The 16,252-nt window shown below is 39.1% G+C and overlaps 1 protein-coding gene across 1 annotated transcript in view; it reads left to right on the top strand.

Annotated features, from left to right (window-relative positions):
* The window catches only part of LOC140459775 (uncharacterized), a 243,750-nt gene extending 234,392 nt beyond the window's left edge, over positions 1-9,358 (top strand). The window contains exon 35 of the mRNA XM_072554326.1: positions 263-9,358. Within this exon, the coding sequence (XP_072410427.1) occupies positions 263-298 (36 nt within the window). The 3' untranslated portion in view covers positions 299-9,358. The remainder of the gene's footprint in view (positions 1-262) is intronic.
* Positions 9,359-16,252: the final 6,894 nt, after the last annotated feature.

The raw sequence follows: 16,252 nt of genomic DNA, 5'->3' as shown, positions 1-16,252 counted from the left end.
TTGTCATGTAATTGTGAGCAAATAGACTAAAACAGATCAATACGTGGAATGTCCCTAGCTGCTGACATTGCAGATAACTGAATTTTGCTTACAAACACCATCTGAAGTTCCATCACTGATTTTCTGCTCTCGTGTCAGTTCAAAAGAGAAGTGCATGAAGTCTTTTCACCAATGCTCAATGTGTGACCACTTTATCATTTCTAACACAAACATTGTGTACAGCGAGACCCTCTGAACTTTCTTTTTCTTTCCTCATCTCAAGGGAGGAAACCCCTGGCTCATTGCTAGAAAGAAATGAAAGAAATTCAGAGGAAAAGGGGTTGTGAAATTGCAAAAAAAAAATGCAGTTGTTCAACATCCTGTCTTGTGGGTCAAGTAACCATGGCAACATAAGTATATTTTTGTTTTCTGCCTGTCAACTCCAGAGGATGGCAAAGTGATGGAGTTAACAGCTCGGTGCTCTAGGGTTCAGCTTTGGTGAATACGTAGCCAGTGAGCACTGACTGGTTTCTTTAAAGGGCTACAATGTGGAACATATTTCATTCAGAGGATTTGGAAGAACATTGTGGTTTTGAGGATTGCACACATGAATGAGAATCTCTTCTCCAAGGTGTGATGAGATGTTAACCCTGAATGAAGTGAAAAGGAAACAGCCTTTGACAGAGACTGGGCAATGGCACCCAAACAACATTCACCCAAAATGGGAAATCGAAACCAGCTCCATTGGAGATTTGGAGTTGAGTTTGAATGGAATGATTCACATCCTATGATGAGGCATCTTCTAAAAGACAATGTTGCTGTTACAAACGGTGGAGAGATGCTGAAGGTATTTTGCATGACAACTAGGAAGATTCTATTGAGCAAAAGCAAGGATACTTGGATTTCTATTGAAAAGATCTCTGAAGCATATGATCCAGAAGCTTTCATTTGTTGCATCAACGCACAAAAACCTTTTGTGCCTGAATTACTCGCTGTGGATTCACTACTTTATACATTCATCTTCCATAATGTAAATATAAGTGCCCAGTGTTATATATAAAAACATATAAATAGTTTCCATTTGAGGCATTTAATGGTAATCGATTAATTATTGTAGTGTGTTCTATAGTTTACTGTCTTTTTCAGTCAGTTGCTGTAATGTAACTTTTTGTTTTCTGCAGTTTATCTTACTGAGTCCCCCGTGCACTGACTGTGCAAATGCAGCAGTTTTATTTTTTAAGGCACCTTGCTGTTTTGGTTTCTTTTAAGAACAGCCACATTGACTGATAAAGGCTTGACATCCGCCAGCTCATTGTGTTTGGAATATCCTTTCAATTGTTCTGACATAAACAGCATCTCAGTTTGTTATCACTGGGCTGGATAGTTATAAGACAATCTGGGTTTTTTCAGGAGTCTGTAAATTCTAATGTGGTAGTCAGACAAAACAGCTCTTTTTATTTCTCTTTGCATCTACATCTTATGAGAATGTAGATGCCAAATTGTGTATTTAATTTCCTTGTGTGTTATATTTACATAGGTATTAAACTGATTAATTATAACCTGTTTAAACATAGTGCACTGGAATGTAGTCAGTGTGCATTACCATTTGTATGGAAACATCATGGAGCAAAATTCGTACTGTATAATGCAGAAGAATTAGTTATTAAGACAATCATTATTGGCAAAGAAAGCATCAGCTATATATTATTACTTTCCCCCTTGCTTAATTTTAGGCTTGGTAAAAGATTACATCATTACATGTCATCATTGTTAATACCAACTATCTGAAAAACAAAACAAAACTTTCTTAGTAATCTAACATATCTGCATATTTGAATTGAATGAGCTCTTTTCCAAACTCATATTCATTACTTGTTTTAATTATTCCCCCATAATTCAACAGAGCTTTTCGAAGCATTAACCTGAAATTATGCCATCTACAAGTTAAAGTATTTTTTCGATAATTTGTTTATAGATTGAATCTGCAGTGTCAATCATTAATGGATTATAACATGAAAAATAGTATGTAAGTTAAATCAGTAATATAATATTTCAGCTATGATTTCCTAAGTACAACAACAGAGGATAACTATAGCTGTGGTTCTGGCCAAAAACTCCAGGTTTGTGAGTTATGTTTAGATGGCACAATTGCGGACATAATTTGACTTGAATGTCCTGTTTAGACACTACAAATTACTGCATTTCAATCACTACAACTGGTGATTTATTTTATTAGTTCTATTCGCAAGATGCTTCTTTCAGAGTCAAATGTTGCACAACACTGGCACTGTAAAATACAATGCATCACTTGATCAATCATCTAACTCAGAGTTGGGTGGATGACTCTCGATTGAATATCATCAGTGTATTGCTCTAATCGGCATTTGTTCCTCACCTATCCTTACGAAAAAGGAATGTTTTGTTTTGACCCTAATTCCTCCACTTTTAAAGATAGTTGAATAATGGATAAATTGAGTCATTTCAATGTCTATTCCAATGAAAGGATAGAGACCTTGCAGCCTACTTCATTGTACTTTGCTTTAATGTGACATAGGCAAAATTGAGGCAACTGTACATTTTTTAATGCTAAGACCAACACCCTATATATTTGCCAAAATCACAATGCTGCTTTAGTTGAGCATGGATTATTATTTGATATGCGCTGAGCATAAGTTGTGTATCTTTTATGTATGAAATGTCAGTTACATTTTATTTTCTAACTTTAACCATTCCGCATGTTCCTAAAACAATTTTTTTGTAAGATGCACAGTAATTACAGTGGTTCATCAAACCAGCATTTTGTAAGTGTCAAATGAAGGGAATATTTTATGCAAGCTTCCTTGTTTTAAATATATATATTTATATATACTTTGTTGTTGTCGTGTTCAAAGGCACAAATGCACAGTTGAACTGCAGTTCATTAACATTAGTATATTTTTCAGGTTTTACTGGTTACAATTCAAGCTATTTAGTTCAGAAAATAATGGTTTGAAATACTTCTAGTGCAAATATTATTTTGTTTTGGATTTGTTAAACTTTAAATTCTACTGCATAGAGTTGTTTTGTTACCTCTGTACTCACTACAGAATGGTGTGAATTTTATTGAAACACTTACACAACAGTACTTGGCACAGTTTCCTTTCAGTAGTGCTGTCCATATTGTTTCCTTATGATCTTGTGGAATATTACCCGACCCCCAGTTGTGAAAACATTTGATGCAACAGCAAAATTAAAGATTCAATGAGAATCACTGGCTTCTAGATCTTGGCTAAGCACAATAATGCATGTCATTCTCCTTTGATGTGCCAACAGGTATTACACTATTTACTCCAGCAAGGCAGAATCATAAAAATTTAAACCTTTTAATGAAGAGAAAGGGTCACACATAGCTTATTACCTCATAGAATTTGGAGGAATCTGTCTTCTATTGTACTGTTGTGTTTTTCACTTCTTTGATTTCTAACAAGCATTTTGCAGTTTGATGATCATATATGATTTGAGAGATCTTCCATTGCCTGATTTCACAGAGTCATAGCAAAATACAGCATAGGAAGAGGCCATTTGGCCCATCAACTGTTAAAACAGTAAAACCATTCTTTCCTTTTTTTTTCTCAGTCTATTTTTACTCTGAAGATGTTGCTTTATTCTCTAACAAGTGTCATTATTAATGTCACTCTGTGCCATTTGATTTGCGACATTTTTTAGCTTGAAGTATCAACTTTGTTGATTCTGAACTAAAGGTAGCTCACTTTTGTCAGTTTAAGATACTATTTTCCTATTGAATAGTTAAATTTTTATTACTGTTCTAATGGTTAAGTTGGATGAAACTATGGTTAAGTGTACATCCTAAGCAAAGGTGTAGTACAAAAGTACCTTTGGGTTAGCAGTAATAGGCCAGATCCAAATTCAGAACACTCCCCTAAACTCCTGCACAGGATAAAGAGAAATCACAGCCAACACACTCCCTATTCCTTTCTGCTGATTGGCAGAATATAAAAGGTAAGCATGGAGACCAGGTAACCATTTTGCAACTTGGGCGTTTCCTCTCTTATAATCTGTGACCTAAATTCATGTAGCTGCATTTGTCCCATATCCATAATTTATTCTGATAACAAAACTTTATTGATCGAAAATTTAAAGTTAATTATTTTTATAACAATCAGTTGCCCATTGCTGAGGAATTCCTGACCTCTGACACTATGCGTGTGAACAAGTGGTCCAACCCTAATGTTTTGACGGTGTCCCCGGTCCTCTCAGAAATTCCCAACTAGCGGAAAGTTTCTCTTGATTTACCCCATCTGTTTTCCCTTAACCTTCTGAAATTTCAATCAAATCACCCTCTAAATTGTAACAAATACAGACTTATTTTTTCCAAATCTCTTCTTGTGGCTTAACCCTTACAGCCCAAATATCATTCTAGTAAATCTATGCTGCACCTCTCCAATGCCAGTATTTCCCTCCTAAGCTATGGTCTAAAAAGACGGTGGCACAGTGGTTAGCACTGCTGCCTCACAGCCCCAGAGTCCAGGTTCGATTCCAGCCTCAGGCGACTGTCTGTGTGGAGCTTGCACATTCTCCCCGTGTCTGCGTGGGTTTCCTCCGGTTTCCTTCCACAGTCCAAAGATGTGCAGGCCATGTTAAATTGCCCACTTTGTTAGGTGCATTCAGGGTGGGTTACTCTTCAGAGGTCCAGTGTGGACTGGTTGGGTGAAGGGCCTGTTTCCACACTGTAGAGAATCTAATCGAAAAAAAGAGCTTTCACTCGCTGATGTATGACTGTACTCTCTTCCTCTGTTCCTTTAGATAGAAAGGCCTGCAATATATTAGCCTCTTTAATTCCCAAGGCACAGGGCAGAAAGCACTTTCTAGGTACAGAATAGAAGAGAGAGTCAGGACCGTGACAGCAGGCCTCAACTCTCATTAGTTCGCTTCAGTATTTTGTTAGGACTTCATCACAATCTAAAATAATCTGTGTCTGCTACAGTCACAAGGCCAGTGTAACTAGTATCAAGTGGCAGAAAAGGGGCATTTCTAACCACCCGCCTCATTTTTTTATTTGCTACTATGCTCAGAAGCACTTGGTGCAATGGCCAGCTCTCAGAGACTTGCTGATCAGAGGACATGTGGCGATGACTGGGACATTCTGAAAGTGATGCTGGTGGCTCAAAAAATCTTGGCATCTCTAGAATCATTGCCAAATGTCCCTGATTTCAACAGAGATGTTGAATTCCAGCATTTACTCAGATTTGCTCCCACATTCTTGGCCTGCTGCCTAATTAAGGCCAGGCGACCTGAATGGTCCAAGGGAGGCAGAGCCTTTGTAGCCGTCTCCTCACAGAGCTCTGCTGTTAATGTGCCTTTTGATAGCCAAAGAGGAATTTTTTAAAAATTACCCCTGTTGTGTTAATGACGTAGCAAACTCCTGGGAAAGAGATTTGTTCCCAAAAGTTACACTGTGTGCAGAATCAGCTCTCTGGCCCACATTTAGTTTTTTACTAATATTTGGGATGGATTACGTGGACTGAGAGTCCTTTGTGGTCATGCATCAACAATTCTAAATTATATAGTTGAAATGAATACCTAGCATTGGCCTGTATTGCAAAAAAGGAACATATTTACAATTACAGCATTTAAAAGGCATCTGGATGGATATATGAGTCGGAAGGATTTAGAGAGATTTGGGCCCGCTGCTGATCAGATTTAGATGTCAGGTCGGCATGGAGGAGTTGGAACGAAGGGGCTGTTTCCTTGCCATATGACTCTATTTTGATAATGCAAAGTGATGGAGCAATCAATTAGAAACACAGTCTGACACATCTCTGCAGGAGGTGGGAGTTGTACTGGTTCAGAGGTGAGGACACCATCACTGTGCCGCAAGACCCGTTCCCAAACAGTCAGTAATAAACAATATATTCAAGTATAAATAGTTAAAAGAGGCAAACACATGACCATTTTTGAGAAACATCCAATCCAACCAAGAAATCGTTATCTCTTAACTATCCGACCACAACATCCAGCAGTATTCTGAATCTCCCAGATATTTTCCCTTCCAATGCACTGTGAGGTGAGCAGTTTGAGTGAAGCAGTACTTCTTAACAGCTAATTTAAGTTCACCCTCAACCTTATTTTTATCTGTAGTCCTAATTCATTGATTTGAATTATAGGTTCACATTATCTGTATTATTTAGTCTTTCATACTTCAATAACACCCTTTTTATTCTGTTTCTTTCTAAACCATTAAGTCCAAATGCCTCATCTCCTTACATTTGATTTCAATTTTGGTTTCTCCCACCTTTCCCAGTGCATGGTGCTGTCACCAGAGATATACAGGGTAATCAAACAATGGACAAACCACTGAACAGTAAATTGGCATCATCTCATGCTCTGCTTCCTCTCCTGTTGCTTCTTTGGATTGTCCACCTATTGAAAGTGAACAGACTGTTACTTCTAAAACCAATGCAGCTGTGCAGACCTGGTGGAACTCCCAGTTTGCTGCACATGCTTCAAGATTAAAAAGTACCTCTGATGGATGAGACCTCCCCAGAAACAGATCAGAGGTTATGGGGCTGCAAGAATCATAGAGTCCCTACAATGTGGAAACAGGCCATTTGGCCCAACAAGTCCACACTGACCCTCCGCAGAGTAACCCATCCAGACTCTTTCCCAACAGTCAAAGTCAGTACGGTGGCCTGCTTCAATTCTCGGTGACTTGATGATAGTTGTTTTCTCAACAATTATCCCTCACACACCTCCATACTCATTTACTATGCCTATGCATGCCACTTGTGACAATTTATTTCTAATTCATTCCAACTCATAGTCCCTTATGGCTCATGTGTGAAATTATTGCCAACTCCTGCCTCCTCATGACCCCACCCACCCACCTTCGAGCACTTGTGGCCTCTTTGCCAACTTAAAATTAACTCATACAATGGCCTTTGCCCTTACATGTTCTATGCCAATTCACTCACTATACACCAATGGGAGACTTTGGGAGTCACTTTTGGATTAAATAAAGTAAAACTTTCATTATTTATTATACAGTTCACTGTATAAAAAATGCATTCATAAAAGCCATGCAATATATATAACTCTCCTCATTCTCTTAAAAAAACAAACATTTGTATACATAAACCCATACCAAAGATACTCATCCTTCTAACCTCTGATGTGTCAATCCATGCAGTTCCTCCCCAGTACCCCCTACCACTGTCACCATGACAGTGAAGCATTCCCCTCCCCATGCCAAATAAATGAGGATATGCTGCAACTGGGCAGAAATTCCAGATCTGCGTCCTGTTGCTATTTTCAATTGACCCCAAAGTCTCCAGAAATCTGAGCGTAGGTGCTTTCTAAATCTCCAATCAGTTCTATCGATTATACACTTATGTTACAGATATTATAATCAATATCTTGGCTTCTCCAAAAACTGAAAAGTGACTAAAGAAGCTAACAAAAATAATGTCACCATCCCTAGTCTACTATATACTGGAGCTGGAAAAACACAGCAGGCCAGGCAGCATCTGAGGAGCAGGGGAATCGATGTTTTGGGCATAAGCCCTTCTTCAGGAATTCCTGAAGAGGGCCTTATGCCCGAAACGTCGATGCTCCTGCTCCTCGGATGCTGCCTGGCCTGCTGTGTTTTTCCAGCACCACATTTTTCAACTCTGGTCTCCAGCATCTGCAGTCCTCACTTTCTCCTACTACATACTGGACACAAGTGTGGTGACAGTGTCTTACTGCTTGTACTATGCCTTTGCAGGAAATCAATCACTTGGTGCCAATAAAGAAAGTATTGTGCCAACAACTACTTTGCTGTAGTTGAATGTTGTTTGATGGAACATTTTTTTAAAAATTTATTGTTAAATATGTTATGGCTTGACTTTTATTGGTGTTCATTTTCTCTACATCTAATATTTTTCACAGTTAATATATTCCAAAAGGCATGTATTTCACTGTCTTTTGAATGTAACCGGAAATGCTGTCAGTTTGTGATTTCAGTGAAAGTTGCTGTGTTATTTCCTGCTTTGAATGAAATAGGATAGAATTGTTGTTTATTTGAATGTGGCAAAAGCAGAACCAAAAAGATCAAGTTTGGCTTGTTTGTCCTTTCAAAAGCAGCAATAAAGGTAAGGCCTTGCTCTCTCTAAGGGTTGATTCTGAAGACATGAGGATTTGTGTTATCTTGATCTTTGTCCATTTTTATAATATTTGTTTGAATCTTTTATATTTTTTTCCCATTTTACTTCAAACGTGTTTTTGTATATTTCCAACATTGCGTTTTGGTGTTAAGAAGTTGAACTTCAGATCTATTTTTACAAGATGCAATTTTTGGCACATTTTAATATGTAATACTAAACTGTGTGTGACTGTTTAATGATATATATTCCAGCCAATTTTGCATTTCTTTGCTGGCCATTCGTGGACTTTGTTTTGTATAACTGACTGTATCACATTGAAGCAGGTATGGTCTTTGATGTTAATCCACTGGCTGCTGCTGTTGTGTAATTCAGTTTTTGCTGCATCCGTTACCGATGCAGGAATTATAAGTGCTTAACTTTTTTGAGGACAGTCTGATCACCTTGGGTACCACTTTATTCTGCCATCAAAGAATAGTTCATGGTTGTACTGAATTATTGGAACAGGCTGCTTTAGCTCACTATAAAGCACTGTAGCTACCTGGTCACTATCGGCTGCATGCCAAATGTGCACTGCTATCATATTTGCTTGTGCTGCTTTTGTTTTCTTTGTTAAGAATAAAAGGTCAATAATTTTGGTGGCCCTAGTGCACATATATGGGTGATTCATTCATATGCCAAGTTCCTGATTTTATCCACATCTATACTATAGCAAAGAACCAACCAGGCACTCCATTACTCCTGAGTAAAGTCCTCTTGTACCCTTTACTGAGCAGGGATTAAGACCTCTTGCTGCACTGGCTCTGGGGAGTGCGAAGCAGAAGGAAACAAGACAACAAAATAACTTATGTGAGAAAAAGGTTCTTTTCCAGCGTACCTGTATGCCAAATTACCTTGCTACAACTCACTTTGTACTACTCCTTTCTGTTCCGAGAATCCAATAGAAAAGGCAAGTTTTGAAGTGCCATACACATGATGCGTATGCTAAGTTTATCTACATTTTATTGCAACTCTGATATATGAGTTAATGTGGAGTAACAACACTTTCACAGGAAATTGAAGCACTCAAGATTTGTTTATGTCACATTTTATCAATTTGTTGAAGGGAGAAGTGTTTATCAGCATTAGTTAAGAATGTGATTTTAACAGCAGTCAACACAGTTACTTTTTCAATTGTGAGCCATACCAGTATTTTGTTTTTTGATGGTATTGCCAGAATAAAAAAAACTTGCTGTACCAAATTATTTGTTTTATTCAGTCATTTATTTTAACTTCCAGTCATTAGCACCATTTCATTAAATACGAACAGCAGTAGTTTAACACTGAAATAGAATATTAACTTAATGATGACATGGAGCATTTTATAACGTTAGTTCATGGGACTTAACAAAATCTAGGTCTGATTGGCATCATCCATGACTACAACAATTACCTTCACCTTTGTTCCACAGGGCTGAATTTTCCAAAGGGACATCTGTCCCGCAGTCGCCATCCTCTCCCCAGGCAACCTCTGTTACAATGGTCAATCACAAACTGATTGACTTTTTAAAATCCCACACCAATAAAACATTATTAGTTACTTAAGCAAGAGAGTATGGGACTTCAGCCCCTTGGTGTAAGGAATGTGGGGAAGGGTGCGAAAGAGAAAATCTTGAGGTTGTAGTGTGCCTCTGATGAATACAGGGCAGTCTCCAAATGATGTGCCCCCTCACCTCATTCCTGTCTTTTCAACAAAGTTTAAAAAGCGACTTTCCAGTCTCGCCTGCCTGCACAGACCATCAGCTTTACGGCACAGGCAGCATAATATAAAGGTCAACTGTCGTCTTCAAAAGCTCAATTGCCTATCAATAATTTTTTTATGTATGGGAGACAGGCTGCTTACTGTACTGTGGAGACTAGGTTGGGGTGTGTGGGATGGCAGTGGGATTAGCCAGCCTACATAGTTAATGTGCTCCCAACTGAATGCACTGAATTGGGGGGAATTGTAAAATCCAGCCAATGGTGTTGTGCAATATTTTAAACACTGCAATTAGAATATGGAAGTTTCAGATTTTTAACCTTTTTCTCAATGCTAATTGAAAAGATCTGACTTATTCTTACGGCTAGATTTTAGGAATAAATTTTATTTTACCTTTAACACCTGCATTTCAGGAATTTCCTATTCGGTCAACAATGAGGAAGACTGGATAAGGAGGTGTGCAACCACTACATTCACCTTCACTCATTCATCTCGTCAGATCTGTCCAGGAATTGAAACCGAAGAGCTATATTATTCAGGCAAAGCTTTGTAACTGACATGAAAGGTGTCAAAAAAAAATCAATTTTGGGATTCAGTTTTTAAAAGGAAGGCCAATGGGTGATGGTCAGTTCTGTGAAAGGACTTTTTTTTTTAAAAAATGCGAAACTGAAATCAATGGAAATCAGGTGGAAAACTCTCCATTGGTTGGAATCATTCCTGGTACATAGGAAAATGGTCATGGTTGTTGGAGGTCAGACATTTCAGATCCTGGACCTCTCGACAGGAGTTCTTCTGAGTAGTGTCCTAGGCCAACCTTCTTCAGCTGGTTCAGCAATGACCGTTCATCCATCGTTAGGTCAGAAACAGGGATGCTGACTGACCTACTGTGCTTTTCCAGCACCACACTCTCGACACAAATGGGGATGTTCACAGTTGATTGCACAATGTTCAACACCATTCAAGACTTCTCAGATACAGAAGCAGCCCATGCCCAAAAGCAACAAGATCCAGACAATATCCAGGCTTGGGCTGACAAGTGCCAAGTAACATTTGTGCCACATAAATGCCAGCCGATGACCATCTTCAATAAGAGACAATCTAACCAATGCCCCTTGACATTCAATGGTGTTATCATCATTGAATCTCTTACTATCAACATAATAGGGGTTATTGTTGATCAGAAACTCAATTGGACCTGCCACATAAACAGAGTAGCTACAAGAACAGGTCAGAGGCTAGAAATACTGCGGCAAGTAACTCAGCTAAGTCCCCAAAGTCTGTGCACCATCTACAAGGCACAAGTCAGGAATGTGATGGTTTACTCCCCACTTGCCTGGATGAGTGCAGCTCCAACAACAAGAAGCTTGACACCCAACCAGCCCACTTGATTGATACCATGTCCACAAATATCCACCACCAATGCTTAGTATCAGCAGTGCTCCTGTAGAGTCAGCACAAGTAGCACAAAACCAAATGGCTTCTCCTTTGCTATAGAAAGGAGATTCTAGCTAGCAAAAAGTGCCGCCTTCATCTCACTGTCACCAGCTTTTTAGACTTCACAGCTTTTCTCATGCCAAGAACTGCGTCTCAGAAATTCCCATTAATTATTGTTAAATTTTTTTTTTGTTCATAATGTTTAGAAATCAACATTCCAATTAGCAGAAGTCTGGCCTTATAACAGCAGTGGCCTAACCCAATTGAATTTACCAGCACATCACACCTTCACGAAAGAATCAATCAATCAGCTCTAATAGGCTCACTGATTCGGGGGAGCGGCCCACCACCAAACCAGCTAAGTTACTGAAAATTCCCATGAAAACATTCAAGTTAAAAACTGAAAAAAGTCTTGGTCAAATACAAATAGAGAAGAGAATACATACAGTAAGTTGCATGATTGAGAGCTCAACTTAATGGTCATATCCTTCAATCCAATAATTGATGGTTCATTTGGTGGAGCAGTATCCAATTGAGTATTTTCTTACATTACACAGGTCAGAAACAATATGTGATATCAACCATACTTTATGAATTAAATGTAGTACTTCAATTGTACATGACTATCAGGTTTATGTTTGTACCCTTTGTTATTAACAAAATTTAACAAAATAATAGATCTGCATGATTTATGGCAAAGATAGCTCAATGGGATTAGCAAAGGGGTGAGTCATCAAACCTCACAGGGACTGGTCACCTCAGCACTAGAATGGTCTAAATGTAACATTCTAAGACAAACAGAAACAAAAGTTCTGGAGAAACTCAGCAGGTCTGGCAACATCTGTGAAAAGAAAACAGTTAACTTTTCCAGTCTAGTGACCTCTCTTCAGAAAACGAAGTAAAATTTTATGAATTTGAAGCAAAACTTTAATTACTTGTTTTGTGGATGCGCAATTGACCATGGAGCTGGCTCTTGAATAGTAATTAATTTATTGTTGTCATTTGGACTGAAATGCAGTGAAAAGTGTTGTTTTGCCTGCTACACAAGTGGATCTTATCATACAAAGTGTATCAGGGTAGCAGAACAGAGTGCAGAATACAGTGTTACAGCTGCAGAGAAGGTGCAGAGACAGATCAGAATTAACATTTGAGCGGTCCATTGAAAATCTGATAACAGTGGAGAAGAAGCTGTTCTTGAATCTGTTTGTACTTATGTTCAAACTTTTGTATCTTCTGCCCAATGGATGACAGTATAACCGGGTGAGAGAGGTTTTTGATTATGTATTTCCAATGGAAGTCTGAAGTTTCTGTTTGGAACCAACATCCAGAACATTTTTTCAAGAGATTTTTGATTTTCAGTGCTGGTTATACCAAAGTGCAGAGGGACAGTGCAGCTAGCTATCCTGAAACTGATGCTCAAACTTGATCTTCCTTTCAAGTGAGGTGGTAACATAGTGGTAATGTCACTGGACACAGTAAAGCTAATGGAATTTTAAATTCACTTAAGAAACCTGAAATATAACGGTAGTTTTAGTAATGGTGACAATGAAACTACCGTTGATTGCTGTAAAAAGCTATCTGGTTCTCTAATGTCCTTTAGGGAAGGAAATCTGCCATCCTTACCTGGTCTGACATACATGTGACTCCAGACCCACAACAATATGGTTGGCTCCTAACTACCATGTCAAATGATCTAGCATGTGCCTCAGTTCATGGGCAGTTATGGATGGTAACAAATGTTGTCTTAGCAACAATCACAATCCATGAAAGTATAAAGCATCTTCAGGCATTCCCCGTCACATTCCTGTGATGAGTATGAACTTATGAAGTATAAACCCAAAATGGACAGTTTTTCTGAAGAGACCAGCAAGACCAAAGACAGAGACCTGTTGATCATCTGAGGAGAGAAAGAGGAAGACAGAAAGCAACTTCAAAAACAGAGAGAGAGCAGCTACAAGAGACTTGGGAAATATTGTAAGCTTCAGGGGCTGAATAGGATCAGAGATAATGTTGTTTTGTAGTAAAATCTATTGTAACTTGTTTCCTAATAAAGTTGGGACTGTTTTGCATTGATACCAGCCTATGTCTGTCACAATTTAGCTGCTTCGGTATTGTGAGACACCTGGGCAATTCATTCCTAACATTCTCGTTGGACTTGACTAACTTATTTTAGAAAGGAACTAGAAAACATTGGGCAGTAGGGTTTTTCAAACACAGTTAGCTCCCCCCAGGTCCAAGGCAGTGTAGAAAATGCAGACATCACTTTGATAGCACATTAAATGCTGCCTGCCCGGAACAGCTCTTCACTGTGGATAGAGTGAGAGGGAAAGGAAAAAGAAAAGTTTCTGATGGCACATAGATGGCATGGGTAACAGTTCATTGGAAATAGAATCTCATGTTTGTAAATATATTATCACTTTACATCATCTCCTCTCTGATCGACTATCACGGTAACTGCAGCTACACAGGTTAGCCAATTTTAGCTCCACACTATGTCCGAACATTGGCTGAAAGAGTGTTTTCTGCAGCATTGTACAACATCTTGTCATTGTTCAATGTGGAGGCAACAGCTGTTGTAAAGCACCAAGCATTCATACATCTGATTTCATCAGCAGTAAATGGTTCCATTCCATCAATGAACAAGAAATCTGTGATCTTCAATACAACATTGTAGATATTTGTGTCAGGTACCCTGGAAGCTGCCAGGACACCTACATACAGTAGTTGGGAACTCCTAGGTTCCTGTTTCGTTTTAAGGGCTGGATGCCCTACAAGCTTGGCCATTGGGAGACGAAAGGCGCCCTCTCGAACTGATGACTCCACTACACAATCCCCTGGTTATGGCTGAATTTAGATACAACACTGACCATTCTTCCACCAAGGCTGTGATGCAGCAACCTCCAAGGTGAAGGTTCCAGGGCCTTTACAGCATACACTGGACACAGTGAGCTACATAATCCCAGCGCACTGTACTCTGTAACTGGAGCAGGAATAGAGGTGATGGAATGGATGATGAATAGCCAGGAGAATGCCAGCAGTTTTCAGAAGAGGAAGATGAGGATGTTAACCAAGAGGAACATGGTTTTCTGTGTGATAGAGCAGGAACAACCAGCAACAGAGGACATTATTCCCACCCACTTCCAATAGCTCTGAGGTGGCTGCACTATTGTCTGAAAATTTGAGCTTCTTCAAAAGGCAAGCAGCCCTTCTTTACTGCCAGAAATAAATGCAGACATTTTGTTTATTCTTTCTTCTATTTTCCTGTTCTTAAATAAAAATTAACATTATCAAGCATTACTGTGTTTGAGAAGAATTGTAGCTCAGGTTGAGGTTCTGGATGTAAGTTTGCTCGCTGCTGGAAGGTTTCAGCTCAGTGAGCAAACACAAATCCATTATCAAGCGTTTGAAGGCTTTACAACAGCTGATGCCCCACATTGAACAATGACAAAATATTATACAACGCTGCAGAAAGCACTCCTTCAGCCAGTGTTCGAACATAGTTGGAGCTAAGATTGGCTAACCTGTGTAGCTGCAATTACCGTGATAGTTGGTCAGAGAGGAGATGATGTAAGCGGCAATATATTTACAAATGTGAGATTCTATTTCCAATGAACTGTTACCCATGCCATCTATGTGCCATCAGAAGTTTTTCTTTTTCCTTTCCCTTTCACTCTATCCACAGTGAAAGGCTATTCTTGGCAGGCAGCATTTACCGTGGTGCACAGCTGGCCTTTAAAGATGGCACAGCAAGACAGTAGGAAGTGCCACTGTGGTGAATGCGCAATAACATGAAGGTCGCACCATAAGGCCATGGGGCGCACAATGTGGTGAGTGGTGGAGAATTGTATGAGAACTCACTGGTGCTCAGGGAGAGAAACCCTCTGTGAAATTGCCTGAAATTGACAATTCTTTGGTAAAATTTGGCCAACTGTATTTCACCCTTATGCAGGGTGAGTCCAAAACTAGGTGGCACTGTTTTAAAATTAGAGGTTACCGCTTTGGACAGAAATGAGGAGAGTGTTTCTGTCTCAGAGGGTTGTGTGACTTTGTGCAACTATCAGCGTCTGAGGCTGAGAGCTCCAATCAGAGGCAGGTGCAGTGATGACAAGAGTAGAGGAGGTCAAGCCAGAGTGTGGAAAGTGTGCCAAAATGGAGGAGATTGAGTAGGAAATGCAGTCCCAGCATAGCTAGGCACTTAAGAAAGACTGTAATGGTTGAACTTCTAGCTTTATTTCTTTATTTTTTGACTTAATACTAAGAAGGACTATAATCTTTAACTGTTAAATTTCTTTTACACTATACTAAGAGTACTTGGAGTATTGTGTACAGTTCTGGTCACTGCATTATAAGAAGGATGTGGAAGCATTGGAAAGGGTGCAGAGAAGATTTACCAGGATATTGCCTGGTATGGAGGGAAGGTCTTAGGAGCAAAGGCTGAGGGACTTGTGGCTGTTTTTGTTAGAGGAGAAGATGGTTGAGAGGTGACTTAATTGAGACATATAAGGTAATCAGAGGGTTAGATAGGGTGGACAGGGAGAGCCTTTTTTTCCTCAAATGGTAGTGGCTAGAATGAGGGGACATAGCTTTAAATTGAGGGGTGTTAGATATAGGACAGATGTCAGAGGTAGTTTCTTTACTCAGAGAGTAGTAGGGGCGTGGAATGGATAAACAGATCAGCGATTACGTCATTGAATGGTGGAGTAGGCTTGAGGAGGTGATTGGTCTACTCTGCTCCTAAATCTTGAATGTATGAAAGGAAGATAAATTATTAGTTGTTTTTTTCATCAGGAGGACTCCCAACCATTGCATCAGTGCAAAAGCATATGACTATGAATAGAATAGATGCTTTTACAGCTATTGAATTAGTTTTGAAATGCATTCAATGTTTGACAGAAGTGGGATTCTTGTTTGCATTAACTGTTATACTCACAATATCCAACAGAGAGTGCTGTTACATTAAATG

Source organism: Chiloscyllium punctatum, chromosome 1 (assembly GCF_047496795.1).
Source record: "Chiloscyllium punctatum isolate Juve2018m chromosome 1, sChiPun1.3, whole genome shotgun sequence".
NCBI lineage: Eukaryota > Metazoa > Chordata > Chondrichthyes > Orectolobiformes > Hemiscylliidae > Chiloscyllium > Chiloscyllium punctatum.
Note: the sequence above shows the minus strand (reverse complement) of the source record. Positions and strands in the feature narration are given on the sequence as shown.